This window comes from Dasypus novemcinctus, chromosome 4 (assembly GCF_030445035.2).
Source record: "Dasypus novemcinctus isolate mDasNov1 chromosome 4, mDasNov1.1.hap2, whole genome shotgun sequence".
Taxonomy (NCBI): domain Eukaryota; kingdom Metazoa; phylum Chordata; class Mammalia; order Cingulata; family Dasypodidae; genus Dasypus; species Dasypus novemcinctus.
In genome coordinates, this window is record NC_080676.1 from 75,906,329 (window position 1) to 75,934,123 (window position 27,795).

General features: G+C 42.7%; 1 protein-coding gene and 1 pseudogene across 1 annotated transcript in view; one reads left to right on the forward strand and one right to left on the reverse strand.

Moving 5' to 3' along the window:
* Window positions 1–27,795, reverse strand: part of KALRN (kalirin RhoGEF kinase) — a 775,504-nt gene that overhangs the window by 485,355 nt on the left and 262,354 nt on the right. The window contains 1 exon segment of the mRNA XM_058295672.2: window positions 24,268–24,780. Within this exon segment, the coding sequence (XP_058151655.1) occupies window positions 24,268–24,780 (513 nt within the window).
* LOC101412538 (aldo-keto reductase family 1 member B10 pseudogene) lies at window positions 16,380–17,312 on the forward strand (annotated as a pseudogene).

Genomic DNA, 27,795 nt, shown 5'->3' on the forward strand with positions numbered 1-27,795 from the left:
TACAAGCAGACATAGAATTTGTGCCTGGGAATTTCCTTCTGTCAGCCTTCATGTTACTCAAATGTGGCCAGTCTCGAAGCCAAACTCAGCATGTAAATGCAATGCCTTCCCCCCAGCGTGGGACATGACACCCGGGGATGAGCCCCCCTGGCAACGAGGGACCACTATCAACTACCAACTGATGATGCAACTGGAAAATGACCTTATACGGAAGGTTCAATGCGGATCAGCAGAATATCCATGTCTACATAAAATACCATGACTTTAAAATGCTGTTTGACCTAAAGTAAGGGGGAAATGGAAAGGAGAAATGAGTTTATATGGCTACGAGTTTCTAAAAAAGAGTCTGGAGGCTGGCAGAAGGTTTGCCCTCATGCACAACTGAGCAGAGTCAGAGAGACAGATAAAGCAGATACAACCCCCAGATATTGGTTCCTTTGAGGGCTAAAGAGACCCATGGGAGTTATGGTCATGGCCGATGGGGTTAACTACCAGGGCAGATGGCCCCTCTTTGGAAATGGTGTTTATGTGTGATGAATCTGGACTCAGATGGGATCTCCCTTCATAAGACTTTCATGCTAATGTGCTGGAGGTGCAGTTAATGTTGGGGTTTAAGATATATTTAGGGGATTTGAATCTCTGGACTGACAATGTGATAGCCAGATCCTGAGCCTCAACAGACTCCAGCACCTACAATCTGATTTATTGGACTTACCACACTCAGCTAAGATGGAGGTGAAGAAGGACAACCACCACACCATGGAGCCTAGAGTGATTACAACTGAAAATGGGAGGATTGCATCCAGCATCCAGGTGGAATCTGAGCCTCCTCTTGACATAAAGGTGCAATGGACACAACCAATCCAGTGTCCACATAGAAGAGGTGGCATTGGATTGGGAAAAGTGGACATAATGGACAAAGGGTATGGGGAAAGGCAGGAAGAGATGAGAGGTGGAGGCGTCTTCGGGACATGGAGCTGCCCTGGATGGTGCTTCAGAGGTAATCACCGGACATTGTAAATCCTCACAGGGCCTACATGATGGAATAGAGGAGAGTATGGGCCATGACGTGAACCAATGTATATGAGGTGCAGAGGTGCCCAAAGATGTACTTACCAAATCCAATGGATGTGTCATGATGATGGGAACGAGTGTTGTTGGGGGGGGGAGAGGGGGGGTGGGGGGGGTGGGGTTGAATGGGACCTCACATATATATTTTTAATGTAATATTATTACAAAGTCAATAAAAAATAAAAAAATTAAAAAAAAAAAAAAGCAGACATAGAAGAGCACACAGTGAATGGACAAAGAGAGGAGACAACTGAGAGAGGGGGGAGGGGGGAGGGGGGAGGGGGGAAGGGGTGGGGAAAAGGGAAGAAATAAAAAATAAATCTTTAAAAAAAATACATGAGAGGCAATTAAGGGCAGATTTGAATCGCTTGAAGACAGAATTAATGATCTCAATGAAAGAACATCTGAACTAGGAAAGATAGGCGAACAGAAAGAGGAGAGAATAAAAAACATGGAACAGGGTCTCAGGGAATTGTATCACAGAAACACACAAATATACACATTTCTGGTGTCCAAGAAGGTATAAGAGAACGGAAAAGTGGCAAAAAGAATACTCGTGGAAATGATGACTGGTTTTCTCTTAAGAAAGGCATAAATATGAATATACAAGAAGCACAACACACCTCAAACAGAGAAAATCCAAATAGAGCTACCCTGAGATACCTACTATTCAGAATGACAATGATCAGAGATAAAGAGAGGATTCAGAAAGCAGCAAGAGAAAAGCAAAGCAACACATACAAGGGAACTAAACCTCAATAAAATTTAATGCCGAATTCTCATCAGAAACAATGGAGATGAGAAGAAATTGGTATGATGTATTTAAGGTACTGAAAGAGAAAAACACCAGCCAAGAATTCTGTATCCTGCAAAACTGTCCTTCAAAATGAGTGTGAGGGGGAAGTGGATTTGGCTCAGTGGATAGAGTGTCCTCCTACCACATGGGAGGTCCAGGGTTCAAACCCAGGGCCTCCTGACCTGTGTGGTGAGCTGGACCACACGCAGTGCTGATGTGCTCAAGGACTGCCCTGCCATGCAGGGGTGTCCCCTGCATAGGGGAGTCCCACATGCAAAGAGTGCACCCTGCAAGGAGAGCCACCCCACGCAAAAAAAAAAAAAAAAAAAAAAAAAAAGGTGCAGCCCACCACACACGGAGAGCTGACGCAGCAAGATGACACAACAAAAAGAGACACAGATTCCCGGTGCCACTGACAAGAATGCAAGCAGATACAGAACACACAGTGAATGGACACAGACAGCCAACAATGGGGGTGGGGGGAAGGGGAGATAAGTAAATAAATAATAAATCTTTAAAAAAAATGAGTGTGAGGAAAGTGGATGTATCTCAATCAATTAGGCACCTGCCTACCACATGGGAGGCCCTGGGTTTGGGTCCCCATACCTCCTAAAAGAAGATGAGTAGACACCACACCCAATGCAGCAAGCTGGATGCCACCACAGCCACCACAACAAACTAGACGCTGCCCCCACCCACAACAAGCAGAGGCCATAAACCACCAGATGCCACAACTTGTGGGGTGTGGATATGGCTCAGGCCGTTGGGCACTAACCTCTCAGGTAGGAGGTCCAGGGTTCGGTCCCTGAAACCTCCTGGAGAAGGTGAGCAAACAGCAAGCAGATAGATGAGAAAGCCAACTGGGGGGCGGGGGGAGGAAGAAATTAAAAAATAAAGTAAATTTAAAAATCTTTTAAAAAATGAGTGTGAGTTTAAAATCTTCACAAACAAAAGCTGGTAGCATATGTTACCAGAAGACCAGAATTACAAGAGATACTAAAGGAAGTGCTGCTGCCTGAAAGGAAAAAACAAGGACAAGAGACTTGGAGAAAAAGGTAGAAATGAAGATTAGGAAGGGTAAATTAAAGGGTAAAAATATAGTCAGTAGTACAATGTGACAATAGAAAGCCAAAGGGCAAAATGAATGAAGTAATGTCTTTATAGTAATAATATTTAACCTTAATGGCTTGAATTCTCTAATAAAAATACAGAGACTGATAGAATGGATAAAAAAATATGAGGCATCCATAGCCTATCTACAGGAGACTCACCTCAGACATAAAAACACAACCAAGCTAAAAGTGCAAGGTTGGAAAAAGATATCTGTGCAAATAGTAACCAAAAATGAACTGGAGTAGTGATACTAATATCAGACAAAACAAATTTTAAACACAAAACTGTTGTAAGGGATGAAGAAGACCATTCTGTATTAATAAAAGGGGCAGTTCACCAAGAAGAAATAACTATACTAAATCTTTATGCACCTAACCTGTATTGTGCCCCAAAATACAGGGGGCAAAAACTGGCAAAACTGAAGGGAGAAATAGAATTCTACAAAAGTAGTTGGAGACATCAATACATTACTCTCAGTATTGGATAGAACATCTGGACAGGGGATAAAGAAACAGAGAGCTTGAATAATATGATAAATGAAATAGACTTAACAATGCCTATAGAGCATTGCACACCAAAACACAGTATATACATTCTTTTCAAGAATGCATGAATTCTTCCCCAAGAGAGACCATATTTTGGGTCACAGACTAGACAATAAATTTTAAAAAATAAACTTTTCTGATCATAAGAGAATGAAGCTGGAAATCAATAATGGACAGAAAAAATTCATAAAAATATGGAGATTAAACAGCACACTCATAAATAAATCAGTGGGTCAAAGAAGAAATTTCAAGAGAATTCAGCAAATATCTTGATATGAATAAAAACAAGAACACAACATATCAAAGCCTCTGGACACCACAAAAGCAGTATTGAGAGGGAAATTTATGGCCCTCAATGGTTACATTAGAAAAGAAAGAGCTAAAATTGAAGATCTAACTGCATACCTGGAAGAACTAGAAAAGGAACAGCAAACTAATCCCAAACTAAGCCAAAGGAAAGAAATAGTAAAGATCAGAGCAGAAACAAAGGAAAACAAGAACAAAAAACAATAGAAAGACTCAACAAAACCAAAAGTTGGTTCTTTGAGAAGAGCAACAAAATCGGAAAACCCTTAGCTAGACTAACAGAGGAAAGAGAGAAGATACAAATAAATAAAATAAAAAATGAAAGGGGGGTATTACCACTGACTCCACAGAAATAAGAGTGATCATAAGAGGATACAACAAACTAGACAGTGTACATGAGATGGACAAATTCCTATAAGCACAGAAACCACCTACACTGACCCTTGAAGAACTAGAAGACCTCATCCAACCAATCACAAGTGAAGAGATTGAAATAGTCACCAAAAACCTCCCAAAAATAGGGAAACGGACTTGGCCCAATGGATAGGGCATCCGCCTACCACATGGGAGGTCTGCAGTTCAAACCCCGGGCTTCCTTGACCCATGTAGAGCTGGCCCATGTGCAGTCCTGATGCACACAAGGAGTGCCCTGCCACACAGGGGTGTCCCCCACATAGGGGAGCCTCATGCACAAGGAGTGCACCCCATAAGGAGAAATGCCCAGTGTGAAAGAAAGTGCAGCCTGCCCAAGAATGGTGCCACACACGGAGAGCTGACACAACAAGATGACACAACAAAAAGAAACACAGATTCCCAGTGCCGCTGATAAGGATAGAAGCGGTCACAGAAGAACACACAGAGAATGGACAGAAAGAGCAGACAACTGGGGGGGGGGGGGGGGGAGAAATAAATAAAAATAAATAAATCTTTAAAAAAAAAAACAACAACCTCTCAAAGAGGCAGCACAAGCTGTGCCAGGAACTATTCTGCGGCTAGAATTGGAAGCTCCATTTCCCAGAAACAGGGGAGGAGGATACAGTTGGCCGCTGATTTTAGCTACTGATTGGTAGACTCAGCTGGCTAAGACATAACCCTGACAACAGCTAGGGTGTGAATCTGCCCAAGTCAGAAAGAGGCCAGAGGCTGCCATTTTGACTCTGCCCCTAGTCTGAGGGGAAGCCGGGCTCACTGAAAATCACAGTGACAGTAGGAACCAGTTTCTTTCACCCAGATCGGCCTGTAGCCCTAGGCTAGGCTTCAGCCCCACCTCTGACAGGGAGGAGGCTGGCGGACCCTGCGCCAGTCTATCCCGGTAACTACAGGTACCTTTGCCTGGAACAGAATGAAAATCAGAAATCTACTGGGGCAACTGTGGTCATCTTGGACCTGCACTGCATAGATTGCTGTCCACATCTGCAACTCTATCACTGCCCCAGGCAGGGGAGAAAGGGGTGTGAAGCTTCATCAATCTCTCTGGACAACTTCATTCTAGGCCTGTATGACTTGGATTATTACACACAGCTGTGACTCTGTTCCTACCCCTGGCAAAGGAGAAAGTTGGGAGAAGCTTCATTGGTCCCTGGTGCAATGAGGGCAACTTGAGCCTCCACAGCTTATAGCATCAATTACAACCTTGGCTCTTACTGCACAACCGGCAAGGGAGAAAGGGCAGAAAGCCCTAAACAAAAGAGAAAAACTGTACCAGAATAAATACTCTATTAATCCAGATGCTGAGACACCAACAAAAAATTATAATCCACACCAAGGAACAGGAAGATATGGCCGAGTTAAAGTAATAAGATAAGCCTCCAGATAACAAAAAGGAGTTGAGACAACTAATCACAGATGTTCAAACAAATCTCCTTAATAAATTCAATGAGATGGCTAAAGAGATTAAGGATATTCAGATGAGACTGGATGAGCACAAAGAATTTGAAAGTATGCACAGAAAAATAGTAGATCTTATGGGAATGAAAGGTGCAATAAACGAAATTTTAAAAACATTGGACTCATATAATAGCAGATTTGAGGAGGCAGAAGAAAGGATTGGTGAGCTTGAAGAAATGGCCTCTGAAAGTGAACATAAAAAAGAAGAGGTGAAGAAAAGAATGGAATAAATTGAACAAGGTCTTAGGGAACTAAATAACAGCAAAAGGCATGCAAACATACATGTCATGGGTGTCCCAGAAGAAGAAGAGAAGGGAAAGGGTGCAGAAGGAATATTTGAAGAAATAATGGTAGAAAATTTCCCAACCGTACTGAAGAACATAGATATCCATGTCCAAGAAGCACAATGTACTCCCATCTGAAAAAATGTGAATAGACCAACTCTGAGACACAAACTCATCAGAATGTCAAATGCCAAAGACAAAGGGAGAATTCTGAGAACAGCAAGAGAAAAACAAAGCATAACATATAAGGGATATCCAATAAGATTAAGGTTTGATTTCTCACCAGAAACCATGGAGACAAGAAGAGAGTGCTCTGATATATTTAAGACACTACAGGAGAAAAACTTCAAGCCAAGGATCTTATATCCAGCCAGACTATTTTTCAAAACTGAGGGCAAGATTAGAATATTCACAGAAAAACAAAAACTGAGAGAATTTCTAAGCAAGAGACCAGGAAATACTAAAGGCTGAGCTACAGCCTAAAAAGAGAGGAGAGAGAGGCCTGAAAGAGAGTGTAGAAATGAAGATTATATCAATAAAAGTAACTAAAAGTATCAAAAGAGTGGTGAAAATAAAATATGACAGATAAAACTCAAATAGTCAGGAATAAATTTAAGCAATGATGTAAGGTACTTATATTCAGAAAACTGCAACTCAATGTTAAAAGAAATTTTAAAAGGCCTAAATAACTGGAAGAACATTCCATGCTCATGAATTGGAAGACTATCATTAAGATGTCAGTTCTACTCAAATTGATATACAGATTCAATGCAATCCCGATAAAAATTCCACCAGCATTAAAAAAAAAAAAAAATTGAGGGAAGTGGACTTGGCCCAATGGATAGTGCGTCCACCTACCACATGGGAGGTCCATGGCTCAAACCCCGGGCCTCCTTGACCTGTGTAGAGCTGGCCCATGTGCAGTGCTAATGAGCACAAGGAGTGCCGTTCCATGCAGGGGTGTCCCCCATGTAGGGGAGCCCCACGCGCAAGGAGTGAGCCCCGTAAGGAGAGCTGCCCAGCGCAAAAGAAAGTGCAGCCTGCCCAAGAATGGTGCCACACACAGAGACCTGACACAGCAAGATGATGCAACAAAAAGAAACACAGATTCCCGGTGCTGCTGATAAGGATAGAAGTGGCCACAGAAGAACACATAGTAATGGACACAGAGAGCAGACAACTGGGAGGCGGGGAGAGGGGCGGGAAAGGGAGAGAAATAAAAAAAATTTTTAAAAAGTAAAATAAAACTTAAAAAAAAGAAAACATGATCATCAAATTTATTTGGAAGAGTAAAGGGTCCTGAATAGCCAGAAACATCATAAAAAAGAAAAGTGAACCCTCATCTCCAGAATTTAAATCGTATTACCTAGCTATATTGGTAAAAAGAGCATGATACTGGCATAAAGACAGACACACAGACCAACAGAACCAAACTGATGGTTTAGAAACAGACCCTCAAATGTCTGGTCAAGTGATTTTTGACTAGTCTGTCAAAACCACACAGCTCGGGCAGAACGTCCATTCAACAAATGGTGCTGAAAGAATCGGATATCCATAGCCAAAAAAAGGAAAGAAGACCCCTATATCACACCTTTTCCAAAGATTAACTCAAAATGGATCAAAAACCTAAAAATAAAACCAAGAACCATAAAACTTCTATAAGAAATTGTACAAAAATATCTTTAAGACCTGGTGGTAGATGGTAGATTCTTAAAGGAGATAAGAGGAGGACTGAGATGAACTACTGATGTTTAATGTATGTAGAAGTTTTAATTAGCTTTACTGTAAAATTGTGGAAATGTATAGAGTGGATGGTAACACACAATGAGTAACAGCTAGTTTATAAATGGGGATAGGGCTGAAAATGGTAGTCTAGGCATGCAAATGCCAATTGACAGATTGCTAGAGAATAACCTAGGAAATGAATAACACAGTAAACCAAGAGGTGGATGAGAATTGTGGTTGATGGTACAGATGTAAGAGTGTCCTTTGTGAACTAGAGCAAATGTACATCACTACTGCAGGGTGTTGAGAATGTGGACAAGCATGGGAAAAATACAGCTGGAATGACCTATAGACTGTGGTTAGCAGTAATAATAAAATATTCTTGCATCTACATGAAAGATGTACTGTGTTGATGATGAGGCAGTATGGAAAATGTGAGCCAACTATACACTATGGACATGGTAACAATTAGATAATATTGTCTTATCTGTAGCATATGTTCTACCACAGTGTGGTGTGTTGATGGAGGGATGTTGTTTGGGAATTCTGTAAATTTATTTTTATTTTTTATTTATTTATTTTTAAAGATTTATCTATTTTATTTAATGGTGGAGGGTTGATGTATGGGACCCCTGTATGACGTCATGCATACTTGCTTTGTAAGTTCACATGTTTTACTATATACATAATTGTTTATGTATGTTCACATATAAACGATAAAAGAATAATAATAGGGTTGGTTGGGGGAAAATACTTTGGTTAGTAGTAATGTTTTGACAATGCTCTTTAATCATTAGTCAAAAAGGTTTAACAACAATGCAAGTTATTGGTGGTGGGGTGAGTTATAAGAGTCCTGTATGATGTTATATATGTTTGTTTTGTAAGTTCACAATTATTATACACTTGTTTATGTATATTTACATATGGGTGATATACTTCAATAAATTAATTTTTTTAAAAAATCTTCCACAGAAGAAAAGCCCAGGACCAGATGGCTTCACAAGTGAATTCTACCAGTTACTCAAAGACATTCTAAAACCATCTTGCCCAAGCTCTTCCAAAAAATTGAACAGTAAAGAGTGCAACCAAATTCATTCTATGAAACTAACATCACCCTAATACCAAAATGAGATAAAGATACTATGAAAAAGAAAATTACAGACCAATTTCTCTAATGAATATAGATGCAAAAATCACCATTGTTTTTCAATATTGTGCTAGAAGTTCTAGCTAGAGAAATTAGGTTAGATAAAGAAATAAAAGTCACCCAAATTGGAAAGGAAGAAACAAAAATTTTTATTATTTGCTGATGATATGATTCTATATCTAGAAAATCATGAAAAATCCATAATAACTTTGTAAAAGTAAATACAGACCAGTATCTCTAATGAATACAGATGCAAAAAAATCCTCATCAAAATACTTGCAAGCCAAATCCAAAAGCACATTGAAAGAATTATATATCACGATCAAGTGGGTTTTATCCCAGGTATGCAAGGGTGGTTCAACACAGGAAAATCAATTAAGGTAATAAACCACATTGATCAAATGAAGAAGAAAAATCACATGATCCTCTTGATTGATGCAGAAGAAGCATCTGACAAAATAAAGGACCCTTTCTAGTAAAAACACTCCAAAAGATAGGGATAGAAGGAAACTTTCACTATATGGTAAAGTGCATATATGAAAAACCTACAGCTAGCATTGTCATCAATGGTGGAAGACAGAAAGCTTTCCCTCCGAGATCAGGAACAAGACAAGGATGCCCATTGTCACCATTGTTATTGAATATTGTGCTAAAAGCTCTAGCTTGAGCTATTAGGCTAGATAAATAAAAGTCACCCAAATAGGAAAGGAAGAAATAAAACTTACACTATTTGCTGATGATATGATCTTATACCTAGAAAATCCTGAAAAATCCACAACAAAGCTACTAGAACTAACAGATGAGTTCAGCAAAGTGGCAGGATATGGAGTAATACAAAAATATCAATAGTATTTCTATACACTACTGATGTGCAATCTGAGGGAAAATTAGAAAAAAATTCCTTTTATAACAGTGACTAAAAGAATCAAATATTTAGGAAGAGGGAATGGCTGTGGCTCAATCAGTTGGGCTCCCATCTACCATATGGGATGCCCTGGGTTCGTGTCCCAGGGCCTCCTTGTGAAGGCAAGTTGGCCGGTGCGCCGTGGAGAGCTGACAGCCCACATGCCATGGAGAGCTGGTGCAGCAAGATGATGCAACAAAGGGAGACAAGCAGACACAAGAAGAATGCACAGCGAATGGACACATAGAACAGAGAGCAAAAAACAAGCTGCAAGGGGGGAATAAATAGATAAATAAAATCTTAAAACATATATATATTTAGGAATGAACTTAAGCAAGGACAGTATCTGTATTCAGAAAACTACAAAACATTGCTAAAAGAAATCGAAGAAGACTTAAATAAATGGAAGGACATTCCATGTTCATGGATTGGAAGACCAAATATTTTTAAGATGTCAATTCTACCCAAACTGATTTACAGATTCAATGCAATCCCAATAAAAATCCCAAGAGCCTTTTTTGCAGAAATGGAAAAGCAGTTACTAAATTTATTTGGAATGGTTTCAAGCACATGATAGTATTTGTGACTAGAAGAGCTATAACAGTGGTTGAAAGGGTAAGTCTAAGGTCATGTATATTACTTGAAAGAAAGCAAAAAACTGTAACATGGGACTGTATAACATAGTGAAACCTTATGTAAAATACCAATATGGGTGATATTGCATATATAAAACTTTTTACAAAATATAAATATAAATATACTAGAGAGAAGCAAATAGAATAGCAGCTATGTACAGCAGGGGAAGCATAAAGATATTGAGAGGTGATGAGTTTCATTTTTTGTTTTTTTTATTATTGGAATAATGAAAATGCTCTAAAAATGATTGAAGTGATGAATGCAGAACTATGTGTTTATCGAATACCATTCGCTATACACTTTGGATGAATTTATGTTTTATTAATATGTATCCAAAAATTTATTTGTTTAAAAAAAAACTACAGAAGATAGGAAAACATATTAGTTTGTCAGGACTGCTATGACCAATACCACTCTATGGTTGGTTTAAATAATTTCAGCTTATTTTCTCACAGTTCTAGAAGCTGAAGTTCAAATTCAAAATGTCAACAAAGCCATGCTTTCTCTTAGAGCCTGTAGCATTCTGGGGATGGTCATCCTCTGTCACATGATGAGCCTTGTCTCCCTTTGTGTCTGCTGTTCTGGATTCTTCTGATTTCAGGCTTTCTGACCATAACCAAATTTCCTTTCTTCATAAAGCCTCTGGTCATATGATCAAGGCCGATCCTAAATAGAACCTTGGAAGAACCTATTCACCAAGGAGTTCACACCTTAACTGGTAACAATATCATCAAAGTTTCCATTTGTACTTGGGTTCAAAGCTGACAGGGATGCAGATAAAGACTTCAGCATGGCTTTTGTTGGTAACATGATTTAACCCACACCTGCTGTGAATATGTTTTGATAAGAAATAAAGCTATTGGGAAAAAAAATGGTATGAGAAAGTGGGACTTGGAAAGGCACAGAAGAGGATATACTGAGTAATGAGAGCTGAATGCCCACATCCAGTCTTACTCTCCATTCCAGGCTCTTCTGGTTTGTATCTCTTCTTGACAGCTCATGCCAAGGGTCAGCTCCCCAGGGAAATCTTCTAAGGCAGAACAAGTGCCACCCTGAGGTAGGACCAGTTAGTACACACTGATCTGCATGAAGGAAACAAAACACTCCTCTTTGCTCTATACCAAAGAGGAAAAAGAAAAGATGACTCCTCTCACTACATCAGCAATTGTCTGTACAGCAGGAACTTTTGTATTCTAGAAAAGACTTCCTAAGTCAGGGCTGGACCACCCCTGCAAAGAGCAAGAGAGTGCCATTTCTTGGTATACAAAGAGTGGGACAAAGGAGAGAATCCTTCTAGAATTTCATATTTACATTCCTTTGTATGTTTTACCATGTTTATATTCCTTTGTATGTTTTACCATGGGTTTTCTAACTCTCTCCAAGGTAAGACTATTAGGATTTGACTCTGTTTGGGAATGACTTCAGAAATAATCATAGGACACAGATGAGGTTGGAACAGTAGATGCCCTTGAGTTGGGTGTTTCCCTGAAGACAGTGAATACTACTGATCTGGGCACACCTAACTCTGGACACTTGAAACCTGATAACTCAACATTTTCATATCACAAAATTGTCTCTATGCTTACATGTGAGACAACAACCTCCTACATTTACATATGTTTCAAGGAGGGAACCTAACTCTCTGTTTCAAGGAGGGAACCTAACTCTCTGTTTCAAGGAGGGAACCTAACTCTCTGTTTCAAGGAGGGAACCTAACTCTCTGGATTTGCACATTCTGCAGATTCATACAAATAAACTTGAGCTGCAAAAATGCATGCACCTACAGACACAAAATCTCTCTTTTTTTCCTCATTTGTAGGGGTGAGAAGAAGAGCTGCAGACCTCTCCCCTTCTGGAGCACAAAAGACTGGGGAGGTCCATAAGGACTGTCTCCATTTGACTGGAGGATTGGCCTGTGACAGAAGGAATACACTAGCTCTTGAGGACCCCAGAGAACAGAGCTGGGCAACAGGGTGGAAGCTCGAGGTATGCAGATTCTGGCCACGTAGAAGAAGGGTTTTCTAACAACTGGACTGTGTACCAATAGAATAGGCTGCCTCACAAAGCTGTGGCTTCCTCGGCCCTGGAAAGCAGAAAAGTCTGGAAGACTGCATGTCAGTTAGGAAGGCTGAAGAAGGGAATTTAGTCCTTGGTAAAGGATTAGAACCTCTGATTCGAATACTGTATTATTCTAAGATGGTCCTGGCAGGGCCTGAACTAGACCCTCTGATTATTCAAGGCGTGGTGTGACTGGATTTTTGACCCTCTGGTGTGCTCTGACTCTGGCCTGATGACCGATGACCAATGTGGCATAGACACTCCCTCCTGTACTCCTCCCCATGGAGTCTGAGTTCCAGCCACACTGGACAGTAGATGTTCTCAGAGCACGCCTTGCACTTTGAAGCTACTGTGTCTTTGCTCACACTCTTCCCTCTCCCTGTACCCCAACCCCAGTTAAATGTGTCCCCATCTGTGTTGCCATAACAGTGATTGGCACCTCTGTGATGGCTATTTGTTTGCCAGTGTCCTCTGTGCCAATGTCATGAGGTCAGATTCTAACCCATCTTTCAGTTGACTGTGCCCAGCACAATGCCTGGCACTTGTCTAATTGGCTTGCTCTTCAGCAATTGTATTTTAAGATCCTGTGGCATGATCATGTGCTTCCATTTCCCTTTTGCTCTGCTAGCAGCAGGCCTTGTCAAATACTCATGGACTGGTTCCTTCTCAAGATGCCTTCCTGGATTTTCCAGGCTTTGTGACCCTACTTCGCCTTTGCACTCTGCTACCACATGTTGCCCACTATCTACTCTGGCATCCTTGTTGCAGCTAAGGCTGTATTCACCACCTTCCCTACCCATGCCCCACAAGAAAGCCTCTCCATACACCTCTCACACCTATGTGGCCCAGCTCAAGTCTGTCTCAACAAACTTACCATTTATTGGGGATCTGCTAGTTGCCAGGTATGACACTAGGTCCTTTATATACATTTTCTTCAATCCATACAACAACCCTAAGGCAAGGATTAAAATCTTCATTTTACAGATAAAGAAACCGATACCCAGAGAGGTTAAGCAGACTAGCTACCATCAACCCAGCAAACAAGTGGCAAACAAGTGCAATTCAAACACAGGTCTTCCTAATTCCGAAGCCTGTATTCTTTCTGGAAGCCTTTGCTGGGTCTTCAGGCCTGTGTTCTCTCTGCCCTCCATGGAAGGCCTGTAGCACACATGGAGCTTTTCCTTAGCTCCTGCCAAGGAAGGAAGCAGGAATGCAAAAAGGAGGCGAAACAGGTTCAGAGGGAATGGATACACAAAAAGTGTAAGGTAAACACAGCCTGAGAAAGGAAGAGGCAAGGGGATGGAAAAGGAAGGTCACAAATGGGAAAGGAAGGAGGTGAAGGGGAGTAGGGTAGAACATGAAGACGAGACAAAAAAACAGACTCTTCATAGGCAGTAAAATGCCCAGAAAGGAATCTTGAAAAAGACCCCCTCACCCCAAATATAGATTTAATTTATTTGTTTTCACTTTATAAATTGTACCTGCATGTCTACTGTTCTTCAAAAAGGATATTTACTTATTTTCCTCTACTTGCCCTAGTGGGGCAGAGTTGACATGTTTTCTTTGTTCCTGGATCATCTCTCTGCTCCCACCTCAGTACGCACTAGATCCAAATCCTATCCTACAGAGAATAGGATCCTCCAAATCCTATCCTACAGAGAACAGTACCATCTCATATGTAAATGTAGGAGGTTGTTGTCTCACATGTAAGCATAGAGATCTTGACATATTAACTCACTCAGGTTCTATCCACTATGTAGTTACTATTTCTAAGCTATTTTTATCATACAAGATATTAAGAATTGCATCGGTGCTGAGCCTGAGTCTCACTACATTTCCCTACACTAGTCCCTCATCCAATGCCTGGGGTAAGACAGAGGACCTGGCACACAGTAGACACTCAATATTTGCTGATGAATGGAAGACTGAGTCAATGAATGTTTCTCGGTTACTGCTCTATGCCTCACCTACATCTTATCTCTGATCAGGACCTCTTTCTTTCTCTAGTTCATCTACATTGCTGCAGACAGAATCAGAGTGACAACTTAGATTCTGGAAAGTACTCTTAACACAATATCCAAGTTCTATGTTCTACGCAGTCACTACAGGACCACAGTTCTATGGGCTCCATTCCTAATAGAAGCCACACTTGTAGTCCTTCCCATTTAGGTGGCCCCATAACTTTTGAGAGGAACCTGAAAGGAAGCCAAGCCTTCCAAACCTGAGCATTCCTCCCCAATCCTGCCCCCCATCCTGTTCTCCACATCCATACCACCCATGCAGGCCCAATAAGAGCAGGAGACAAACGGGACTAAAAATGCCAGAGAGGGAGAAAGGATATAAGGAGGAGAAAAGCAGCTTTGGGAGAAGATGCATTTACACACGCAGCCTACAGAACACTGTGACTTGGATTATTTTTGGAATCTAACATTTCTAATGTTCAAGAGGAGGAAATGAAAAAAAAAAGTCAGCAAAGATTCCCAGGACCAGCAGACTGGAAATAATACAGGACACTGTGTTCTGTGTCAGGGGGGCGGATACAAACACACTTCCTTGCCTGAGCCCAGTCAACAGGAGGTGGAGGGTTATGGTGGGTTAGATTTCAAAAGGACGGGGAGGGAGGAAGCACAGGGCACCAGAGCCTTTCTCCCCCACCAAAAACGCAGGAAATTACAAACTGTCCAGTAAAGACCTTGACCTTCTGGCTGTTCCAAAGGTTGCAGCTCTTTGAAGATTCCCACTCAACATAGAGGACTCAGGCCACTAAATCATAGATACTTTTTGCACACCCTCCTGGAGGCCTGTCTAGCATTTGTCCTTTTACCACTGCACAAGGTGAGGACACCAGATCACCTTTGACCTCCCTTTCTCCCTAGCCTCTTCAGCTACTTTTTTGGTCAAAGGCACATACTCTGTGGTCTCTCCTGCTGTGCAAGGAGCCTCATAAAGAGAGGTTGTGGATTTGGGGGTTTTCATGTGTGTATTTCTGTGCATGTGTGTGCCTCTGTGTAAGTGCTGTACATCTGTGTGTGTGTTTGTGTTGGGGGGGAATGGGAGGAGCACCAGTCTCAGAACAGGGGTCCCACCTTCTGGTCCCAGCTTTGCTGCTGACTGCCTCTATCCCAGGCAAACCTCGCAACCTCACCAAGGCATAGCTTTCCTATTTGTAAGATGATGACCATATACATACCTGCCTGACCTATCTATCACACAAGGTAAACTGGAGACTCAAAGCATGAACCACTAACTGGATGACTTTGGGTGGGTCTCTGGTCTGGAGTAAAGGAAGGGCTGGACCAGAAAATCTCTAAGATCATGGGTGTGAGAAAACTTTGAAAACTGACATCCAATAAATTATTACATATTATAATTACTACAATGGCACTTCAGTTTGACAAATTACTGTGGAGTCATGTGTACTGCTGGCTCATGGAGTATGGAGTTGGGAGTTGTGGCAAAGTGAAGAGAAAGTGGGCCAGTGTCCGGCATAGCAGGAGAAGTAGCAGAATTTCTCCACCACTGGCCCCACTTGTTCTGATCACCCCTAGCAGGATGAGACTTTAGGTCCCGCTTTGGGCATTGGGGAGTGAACAGAACTGTTTATATATTGGATGGAGAGGGCAGGAAAGAGCAGTGGATATTTTGCCCAGTCACAGGGCATCCTAGGGATGTCCTGAGTTGCTAACATGGTTAACAGGACATCCAAACATCAAAAGCACAGTATGCACATAACCTTTAGCACAGTACCATGAACCAACCCCTCACCCAGCAACGCCCCATAAATATTTTCTCATGGTGAGCAACATGAAAGCAACATTATATCATTTGCATGGACCTCCAAGAATATCAAAATGCTTTGACAGACAAGCCACCTCTCTGCACACTCGGAACTGTTTCTGCACCAAACATGGCCACCTTTGTGGAACTCAGAACCAAAGCCAACATGCCCAGTGTGGGACTCAGCACCTGGAAGTCTCCCCCAGGCAAAGTCAAAGAGGCTGTAAAGGTAGCAAATGACATGGGATACTGCCACATCGACTGTGCCTACATCTTTGAGAATGAGCACAAGGTTAGTGAACTCATCAAAGAGAAGACCCATAAGAAGGTTATTAAGCGGGAAGACTTCTTCATTATTAGCAAGTTATGGGCCACCTCCTTTGAGAAACCTCTTGTGAAGGAAGCCTGCCAGAAGACCCTCAAGGATCTGAAACTGGACTATCTGGACACCTAACTTATTCACTTTCCACAGGGATTACAGCATGGAAAGGATTTCTTCCCTAAAGATGATAAAAGTCATGTTCTCCCCAGTATAATGACATTCATGGGTTCCTGGGAGGCTATGGAGGAGCTGGTGAATGAAATGCTGGTGAAAGCCATTGGGATCTCCAACTTCAACCACTTCCAGCATTGAAAGGCTCTTGAACAAACCTGGACTGAAACATAAACCATTGACTATCCAGATTGTGTGTCACCCATACCTCATACAGGATAAACTGATCTAGTACCGCCATTCCAAGTGCATCACAATCGCTGCCTACAGCCCCCTGGGCCAAGATGAGGATCCTTCACTACTGGATGATCCCAAGATTACGGAGATTGCTGCAGAACACACAAAAAAATCACAGCCCAGGTTCTGATCCAGTTCCATATACAGAGAAATGTGGTTGTGATCCCCAAGTCTGTGACACCTCAATACATTGCTGAGAACTTTCAGGTCTTTTACTCTAAAGTAAATGATGAAGAGATGGTACCAATACTCAGCTTCAACAGAAACTGGAGGGTCTGCCTCATGACCAAACTCTCTCATTTGGAGGACTATCTGTTTAATGTAGAATACTGAAGCTCAATCTCCATATTTGATTATCCAGTGGATTCTCTCTCTTCTTGATATGTACCTCCATCTACCTTTATCAAATTTTAGCCAGGCTTTTCTGAATCATACTGAATGTGGTCATGTTGTATTTTAGAATTTAGTATTGTATCTAAGCCTGGTGTTCAACTAGGAGCAGTAGCTAATCATCAGGAGATAAGATACAGAAAAACAAATGGGAGATTTTTCATTTATTTGATCATATGTTTATTAAATACTGGAAATTCTGCTAACACTGAGAATATAAAGAATAATAAGAGAAAAAAATGCATAGACATATGCCTTGGATGGGCTGCAGAAAGGTTTCTAGCCCCTGTGGAATGAGCTGCTATGCAATGCATCATGGGAACACAGCCTTGGACACAACAGAGGCTCCTAGCAAATGTCTGCTTTATTGCTTACACAGCACAAAGAGTCCAAAAGTGCAAGGGAAAAGATCCCACCTTGGCCAATCTCTCAGGTCAGCGTCAATGGCTGTTCCACACGTCTCTCTTCACATTGGAGATAAGGAACCAACTGTGACTTGCTCCCCAGGGAGGCCAACTGCTCAGCAGCTCTGCTTGCCTCTCGTCAGCCAGAGATGAGAGACACCTACACTGACTGAGTACTGAGCTTTTATGGACTCTTTGGGGCAGGGGCTCTCCCAATGAGCAGACTTCATGCCCTGGCAAGAAGCTGGGACTGATTACACTTAAGATTTAATAGCACCCCCAGCTGCCTGCGGTCTCTTGCAAAATAGAAATATGCCAAACACCTGGAAGCAAACAAACAAGAGTGGAAAAATAACAAACACCTGCACACAAACAAGCAAGAGAAGAAAGATAGGGGGATAGACAAGGGCTGAGAGATGGCCGCCAAATGTGTCCTGACTTCTCCAAGAGCCCCATTTTTGCAGGGAGGGAACAAGACAAATATACTCTTAACTATAATGCAAAGCAGAAGGTGACAAGTGTCTCATATGTAGATGGTGCATGGAAGGGGAGATCATCTCCCCTGGGGCACTAGAAAGAATCATTTTCCTCTGTGTAAACTTCGAGGACATTGTTTTCCAAGGGACCTGTCCCCCATGGAGGCCCTCCCATCCCCCCCGCCCCATCTTGACCTCAACTTGACCTGGGGTCCTCCCTGTGCCTTGCCTATGGGCATCACACAACCTAGTGACCTTTGGGGACTCGCTGAATCTACATCATACTTTTCCACTCCTCTCAAAAATCAAATTCTTAATTTTGTTCCATTACGGATAATTGAATATTATTTGGAACAAGTTCATTTGGAAGAAAGCATCAACAGCTTCTAAGGTAACAACCTTGAAAAGAGAAGAGTCTACTGAAGATAAGGGATAAGGTGAGAATAAATAGCAAAAGGCAAGAAACATTATAGAATTTTTTTGCTATACAAGGAGTAAGCTATTATTTAATGCAGTGAGACTCAAATGAGGAAGAATAGCTGGCTCACACGGATTGGTGTGGAGCTGCTTTTTCAAACTACTCTGTAGATTCTGATAGGTCTCCTGAAAAGACAGTTCTCTATCACCACCACCATGACCAAAAATGCATCCCTGGCCATCTCACTTCTCCTGTTAAAAGAGGTTTTCATGAAAGGAGAGTAATGCACATGAGAACAGTGTGGAAAGAAGAAAAGTTGAACGACATAAGCCCACATCTTGGTTTTGTGGATAACATAATTGAAGGTCATAGGTTAAAGATATGCCCAAGGTCTTGTAACTGGTAAGTGCCACCCCAGGACAAATCCAATTCTCACTAACCACAGCTCTGTTTCAGGATGGACCCATGGATGTCAACAGAATTTTACCCTGTTAGAATGATATGCAGGAAGACATTTAAAAAGTGTGTTCTCTGAGGAGAACCTTCCCACAGGGAACATGCTTGGGGCAGGCTGGGGCAGGCATCAAGACCTCAGTGCCCTCTGAGCACTTGAAAAAAATAAGAGAGTCTCATCTGGATGAAATGCTGTCATCATGGAGGAGATGGGCAGAATAGAGGGCATCTGTGACAATTTGAAGCTGTTTGTAACCCAGAAAAAACATGTTTTTAAACTTAATCTATTCCTGTGGCTATCAATCTATTCTAAGTAGGACCTTTTGACTTTAGATAAGCTGTGGCCCAGCCCAGTCAGGATAGGTCTTAATTCTACTACTGGAGTCTTTTATAAGCAAAATGGAATTCAGACAGATAGAGAGAAAGTCACAGAGGGAACAGCCAGAAACTGGAACTCAGCGGAACCCAGAAGAAAAAAAAGCCAGGAGAGACTGCCGTGTGCAATGCCATGAGACAGAAAAGCCAGGAGCCTGGGATGGCTGGCAGCCAGCCCCAGAATGCCAAAGTCTTCTGAGAGAAATCACCACCTTGATGATGCCTTTATTTGGGATTTCTCCTACCTCAAAACCACAAGTCAATAAATTCCCATTGTTAAAGTCAACCCTTTGCATGGTATTTGATTTAGCAGCCAGGAAACTGAAACAGCACCTAAATAACCACTCAGGTGTGGTGATAAAGATCTTGTCTTGGATGTTCCCCAAATACATGGATATACATGAAACGGTGTGTGATAAGAAACAATAATAAGCATGATTTTATCACTGGAATCCCCATTGGATAGCTTTGTTCACTCTTTTGGGGTATTCTCAAAAAGCAAATAAGCATATATTCCTCCTTTCCAGGATGGCCTTGGACAAGATTAGAAAAATGGGCCTCCTGGAGGTAGCTATCAGTATTATCATCTTTATTCAGAAACAAAGTAGACAAAGGTTTCTCAATCATTTAAGTCTAGTTATGCACTGGAGCCCTTCTAAGCTCTGCTCTTCCCCACAAAAAGACTGGAAGAGTGTGTGCCTTCCTCAGATCAGAAGGCAGATGATGCAGCAGCTTCAGGATTCCCAAAACTTTATCATAGATGGGCATTATGAAGTCCACCAGGATGAAGTTCACCAGGATGACAAGGCTAGGATTTCTACAGACACAGGAGACAGATTTTTCCAGCTCTACAATATTAAGATGGCACACTAGGCACCCAGGAAAGGGAGGGGGTTCTCTACTGGGCAGCACCCCCCCTTCACTTTTTTGAAAGGTCATCCATGAGCGTTTACTTAATGACCTCTAATATCACACAGGGTTTTCTAATGGGAAAGAAGCCCCTCCCCTCTCTTTGTAATAGGATGTGAGTATAGGGCCGACACCTTCATCACACAGGGTCCGCAGCAGGTGGAGGGGCTACTGGCTGTGATCAGGGCTGCAAAGAGAGTGGTGATCTGTTCCAAGCTAATGAGGAGCAACCTGGTCTGCATCCTGTCGACACAGTGGGGGTTGGGCCCATTAGTTACAGAGCAGAGGGCAATGGGCCATGGCAGCGCGGCACATCCTCCAACAGCGTACAATACACATTACTTGAATCATCTCTGAATTATCCGGCCCTTCCACAAATCACTCATTAAGACTTTCCTGCCATTCCCAAGCTGCAATATTTCCTCTTCTCTGAAAAGTCCCCAAGGAGAGCAACTGTGTTGAGGATAGTGCAACGTACACAGCAGATGCTCAATAGAAGTTTATATGCCTGACACCTTCTCTTAGACTGTGAGCTGATCCAGGACAGAAACTCTGGCTCTCCCTTCTTTGTCCAAGCTCCTTGCTTTGGGGTCATGACAGCTGTTCAACAGAAGTTTATTAAATGAATGGGTGACCTCTTTTATAAAATATCCTCAGAACAGAGTCCCTCCTCCCTAAACGTTTAATTGGGAGAGAGAATGGCTCCCTCGCCACATCCCCAGAGAGGGGCTGTGGAGGTCATCACGGGGTCAGGGGTAAATGGTGAGAGGTGGCTTCCCTCCCCAAGGCCCATGGGTAAATGGGAACAGCTAACCCATTAGTCAAGCCCTGGAAAACAAGCGTCACCCCACAGGGCCAGAGGGGAGACTCGATGCCTACCCCTTCTACAAAAATAGAAGCTGGGTCATCATCAGACTCTTCCGAATGCCAAAAGCTTCCCAGATCTGGAATCAGAGGCCTCCCACCAGCAAGGAGGCTAAGCCGCGGCTCACACAGTAACTATTTCCTCAGGCCCTTGTTTAGATGTGGATCTGCACATGCAGCCCTTATCCCAAACTATCACCCTCCTCACCCCCTTTCAAAACTACCAAATAAGTCAAGTGCTCAGGCACTTAGCTCCACACAGATATTTTAAATTAATCCTGAAGCAATTTAAAAGGAACACTTTTTCCCCTGCCCCACACCCAACACATTTCCTATGGCAGTGGGGTTAAGCCTGAGCAGTCTCTTTACTTGACTCAATATCAAAATATTCTTGGGCTGCCTTTTCCCATCACTCTCTTTTTTGTTGTTAATACTCTCTTACTCGCTCCTCCACCCCTCTAAAAACACAAGCACCCTTCTTTTTAATGCACAAGCAAACCACAGAACAGTGGTTCTAAACTTAGGGTCCATGGACATAATTCAAGGATCATTTACTTGGATGGGGAAAAATACACATTTATTTTATTAACCTCTAACTAAAATGCAGCAGTGCCTTCTATTATGAATACAGGCAATAAACTACATTAGTGTTAGCAATATATGTACCTTGCACATCAACAGAAACACACACATTTTCCTATCACATCAGGGTTGTTGCCCTGAAATACTGTTTATGCTCATCATTACTTCAAAATCATGGAAATTATTTGACCTCAAGTAGATCTCGTTATTTACCATGTTAATAAAGAAGCACATGTCTTAAATTTTTAATAACTGCATTTCAGTACAATTGCTTTTCAAGCCTATGTATATTATCTTTTATATTTATAAATATTATTCCAAGAAGGGGTCCATAGGCTTCACCAGACCAAATGGGTCCAGGGCACATAAAGGGTAGGAGACCCTGTTCTTACTCTTAATCCACTCCTGTAGCTGTCAACTCACTGTAAATGGGACCTTTTGAAAGAAGTAATTTTTAGTTAAGGTGTGGCCAACCGAATCAGGCTGGGCTTGAATCTGGTTTACTGCAGTCCTCTATGAGTAGAGTCAAAGTCAGATGGAGGGAGAAGCCATAGGTTGCAGAGAAGCTGGAAGTCAACAGAATCTGGAGGAGACAGGAGAAGCCAGGAGAGGCTGCCACATGTATTGCCATGTGACAGAAAAGCCAAGAACTCTAGGATTGCCAGCAGCCAGCCGCAGAATGTCACTGCCTTTGGGGAGAAAGTATTGCCTTGCTGAGGCCTCAATTTTGGATTTCTCCTAGCCTCAAAACCATGAGCTGTAAATTCCCTTTGTATAAGCCAACCCATTGTATGGTATGTGTTCTAACAGCTGGGAAACTAAGTCAGGTAGGATTTGAGATTTTTCAAGTGTCATCGGGGCATGGACTAAGGGACCTGGGCCTAATAGGCAGTGTTCCAATTGTAGCAAGAGGCAGCTCTTGGGAGCAGAGAAACAGAGTAGGGTTATTGGATAAGAGCTTGGGTGACTTTGGAGACAGACTGAAATACTGGTTCTGCTAACCAGTATGATCTTACACAAGCCCCTTCACCTCTCTGAGTTTCTCCTCAACTTCAAAATAGAAATAATAATACATCCTATGATTTCTGTGAGTATGAATTGAGAGACTATACGTGTGACAGCAATTGCCAAACTGATTGGAATATTGGCTGGCTCTGGGAAGGGCAGCCTTCCCTACCGTAGGTCCAAGCTTTTTTAAAAAGAATTAAACACAGGCACTAGGTATGTTTCCTATATCCTTGAACTTCAGGGATATTATGAGATACTGCAAGTTCTGAAATACTCCTATGCCATCTATATAAGTCCCTTTCTGTCCCTGACTCTCAGAAACAGGCACTTAGGCCAGTCTGCTATTCCCTGCCCCATGGCAGGAGATCCAAATAAAAAGGAGAATTACAGACCTTTCCACCACTGGCCACAGGAGGCAAAGCACCTGCTTCTGGCTTCACAGAGCAGCTGGCCCTGACCTGGGATCTTATCACTTAGTGAGCGTCAGCTGCGATCCTGTAGTCCAAGCTGCCCCTGCCAGAGTGGGCAAGGCCAGGGTCACACCCAGGGTGCCGGGTCATGGGGCAAAGAGCCCTGAGGAAGGTCAGGGGAGACCCTTGCAACTCCAATGGCTGTGCAAGAAACCACTTCATATGCCTTTTTAAAAAGTTGGCTTAAATAATGAGTTCAAAAGTTCTGTTGTAGAAAAGGGATATGCATTCTTTAAAAATTGCATGTATTGATTTTCTTCTGATTATAAATTGTAAAAGATTGAAAAACACAAAGAAATTAAAATCAACCGTGAACCTGGCCCCAGAAAACAAAACTATTAACAGTGTGCTGAATTTTCTTCAAGTTACAGATACTTTGGACACTCATACAAATTGGGATCACAATTATATAGAGAGTTTCATACCCTGATTTCATCACTTAAAATGCCTAGAGACATTTTCAAAATAGGCTTTTAAAAACCACAAGACTATCATATCCGATGCTGTTTGTAAAAGTCACAGGTTACTGAGAGATGTCATGGTATTCCTAAGAATAATATGGTGCATTTAAATATAATTTAATCCAGAAAACTTATAGGAGAAGGGCCTGTTTAACTCTTCTAAAAGCTCATATAATAGTAAACTCTCTTCTTTAGCTTGGAAAGAATCTAGAGAAGATAATTTTATGTTCTCAGCAAATTGGTGCTATATGACATTTTTCTTTTTACTTACTCATATCTTCTCTGATAAGGAGAAAGCTCCAAGAATTTCCTGCTGTAAAAATGGTATCTTACTCAAGAAAGTGCTCAGCAGCTAAAGACATACATTCAGAAAGAAATGGTAAGGCAAGGAGAGCCCTGGACTTAGAAACAGAAGAGGGCAGGAGTCACATGGCAACTCTGCCATTCCAGACCCAAGATCAAACAGTATCCTCCCTACCTTCTCGGCGTCCTGCTCGAAGAGCCGCAGCTGGAAGCACTGATCCAGCTTGAGCTTGCGCACATGCCACATCTGGTGCAGGTGCTGCCGCGTGGAGTGCAGCTTGTCCAGGAGGCTGGTGATCTTGGGCACCAGGCTCTGGAAGTCGGCGCTGCCGGGGATGCAGTTGCGTCCCGAGAAGCCATCACTGCAGCGGATGCACTGCAGCAGCCGCTGCCCCTCCCGGTCCAGCTCCTCCACAGGGGCCTTCAGCACCTTCTTCTTGAGCTGCGTGTGCTCGTCGATAAGCCGCCGGGAGCCCTCCACGTCCACAGGGAACTCCTTCCGGGCCAGCATCTCCTGCAGGTCCTCAAGGCGCGACAGCAGGTGCACAGCGCTGTTGAAGAACTCCTCCAGGGAGAGCCGCAGCTCGATCCACTCCTCGTGGTTATAGTCCAGTGAGCCGTCAAACTCCTCTGTCAGCTGGGAGGGGTCCACCAGCTTTGCCAGGCCCTCCACCGACACCATGCTCGTCTGGGAGGAACAGGCACAGAGAGGGAGACTCAGTGAGGCCAGGGAAAGGAGGGAGAGGAACAGGGTAGAAACAAGCAGGAAGGAGGGTAAGTCAGTAGGAGGCCTGCCTAGGAAGAGGCGAGTGGGAGAGCATGGGGTCCAGTGGTCACAAGTCAGTCAAGTCAGCCAGGGTCAGCAGTTTCATCAGACTGGCTGGTTCAAAAAGGCTCTCCCTCAGCCTACCATTTACCATTCAAGCAAAGACTACCTTTACATCCCTGCTCCCACATCTTCCCCCCTCCCTATCACCCAAGTTCACTGCAAGAGGGCTTCAGATGCAAGAAGCACAAGCTGGGAGAAAAGCAGACGCAGTGCCTGGGGTCCAGTTTGCTATAGCTTTAAAACCTAATGCTTAATTGGTACAGATTTTCTGCTTGGGGTGATGGAAAAGTTTTGATAATGGATGGTGGTGATGGTAGTGCAACCTTGTGAATGTAATTAACAGCACTGAATTGTATATTTGTGGTTAAAATGGGAACTTCTATATTGTACCTAGGTTACCAGAATAAAAAATTTTAAAACCATAGGACTAGAGGAGTGGATGTAGCTCAAGTGGGTGAGCACCTGCTTCTCATGTACAGGTCCCAGGTTCAATCCCTGGTACCTCCTAAAAACAAACAAACAAACAAACAAAAAAAACAAACAAACTCTCTTTGGGGAATGGATATAGCTCAGTGGTTGAGCTCCTGCTCCCTGTGTACGAAGTCCTGGGTTCAATCCCTGGCATCTTCTGAAAAAAAAAATTAGACTGTACAACATGGTGAATCCTAATGTAGACTATGGACTATCATTAACAGTATAATTACAATAACTTTGTTTCTTCAACTGTAAGAAGGCACCCCACTAATACAAAGTGTTAATAGTAGGGAAAATTGTGTATGTGAGTAGGGAGTGGTATATGGAACTCTATTTTTGTATGATCTTTCTGAAAACCTAAGACTTGGCTAATTAAAAAATTTTTTTAAATAAAGGGACCACACAAAAGAAAAACCAAAACAGGCCCACATACCCAGGGTATCATCAAAGTTGGATTAAGCAAGGTGGGTCAATGCTTGTGGCTCTAGAAGACCAGCCCCAGCCAGGCTGAGGCTCTCTGTATTGGCAGAAGCCCCTCTGGGGTAGAGGGAACACAGGAAGCCTGAGAAGCAAGGAGTCTGGGCCCTCAGTTTTCTCTATGAGCCCCCAAGGGCTCTTGAAGAGTAGAGTGTAGAATGTCTGTCTCCAGGAGGCAGAGCATTTCCAGGCAACCACCCATGCTTATCGATAAATGTTCTTTCCTTCCAAAAGAGTCTCAGACTTCTCTTTTCTCTTCCGAAAAAGATGCTGAGGAAAGGAATACTTGGGTTCATGTGCCAACCCTACACTTATTAAGTGTGTGGCAGGGGACACGCTATTTAAGCTCTCAGAGTCTCAGTCTCCTCACTCGTATAAGGGAGTGATAACACCTTTCTCATAGGCTGTGTTGGGATGTGCTGAGTCAACGTGCTTTAAGCATTTAGGGTACCCAGCGCGGAGTATGAGCTCATTCCTGGTTAGTGCTCACTGCAACGGGGTCTGAAGGGCATGTCATCGTTTGAAACCTTAAAAACAGCTTCCCACTGTGTGTCTTGTATTTTCCCTCCACCCCCTTCTGAAGACACAGGATCAGGGGTTCCCAAACTTAACTGCTGGGCAGCTTACAAAGATGTTAACACTCACACATCCACCCCTAGACATTCAGACTGAATTGGCCTGGAGTGCAGCTTGGGCATGGGTGTTTTTTAAAGCTCCTCAGATGATTCTAATGTGCAGTCAGAGTTAGAGACCTCTGCTACTCAAAGTATGGCCCTGGGGCCAGCAGCATCAAGGCCATGAGGACACTTGTTAGAAATGGCCCAAACCCAGACCTATAGAATGGGAATCTGCAATTTAACAAGCTCCCCAGGGGATTTATATGCATGTTGAAGTCCTAGAAGCACTGTTCTAGAACACTTTCCCCTTCAAATCTGGCTCAAAGTTTGCTACTCCAGGAAGTCTTCCATGATTATACTCACTAATCATTCATTACATATCTGCTACTGAACAAGCGTGTGCTCTCATCCCTGTATCCCTTATCGCCTCAGTCTGCACCAGTGTTTAATTTGCTGTTTTCAAGGATACTGCTTTACAAGTGTTCTTCTGAGTAGGGGGTCCCCAGTTATCTCTCCTGTACTTCTTGTTTAAAAGGCACAGACAAGATAGCTCCACTTTGGGCGATGGGAAGGAGGGTGTAGGGAGGTGCTACACTGAAGCAAAGTTTCAAGACTTATTGGAAAGATTGTTTCCAGTCTCCTCAGCTTATAAATTCATAAGCTGTTATCACTGGCTCTGTATAAACAAACTAAAAATATAAAAAGTATTTCCCTGCAGGACTCCTAGTGTTTGGTAAGGGTGCTGGGAGAGGATGATAGCTAACTGTTTTTGTACCAAGCCAACTTTCTTATGTTATTTACACAGAGTGAGAACTGCCTGGTTCGGGTCTTTGTGCTCAAATGGCTGCCTAATGGGGCCATGCAGGGCTCGCGGACCCTGGGGGACCAGAGTCTGGAGCGGCCAGTTGCTGAAGGGTGAAAAGCAGCTCTGCCTCTACCACACACACACACACACACACACACACACACACACACACACACACAGAGCAGAGTTCTTCCCCTCACAGATGAGGACCAGAATTCTGAGGAAGGGGAACAGCTTCAACTTTGGCTGGACTAAAGACACTTAAGTCATGAATTTAATCTGATGGGTTGCCATTAAAAAGTCTCGGGGGACACATATGGCCTCTGGAAAATTTACTTTAAAAATAACATGTTTACTCCAATTATAAAAGTAATATATAATCCTTGAAAGAAAATAGAAAAATATGAAGACAATAAAAATCACCCATTATCCAGCCATCTCCAGTAAACCACTGCCAACATTGTCATGTGTCTCCAGTCTTCTTCCCCATACATGCATTTA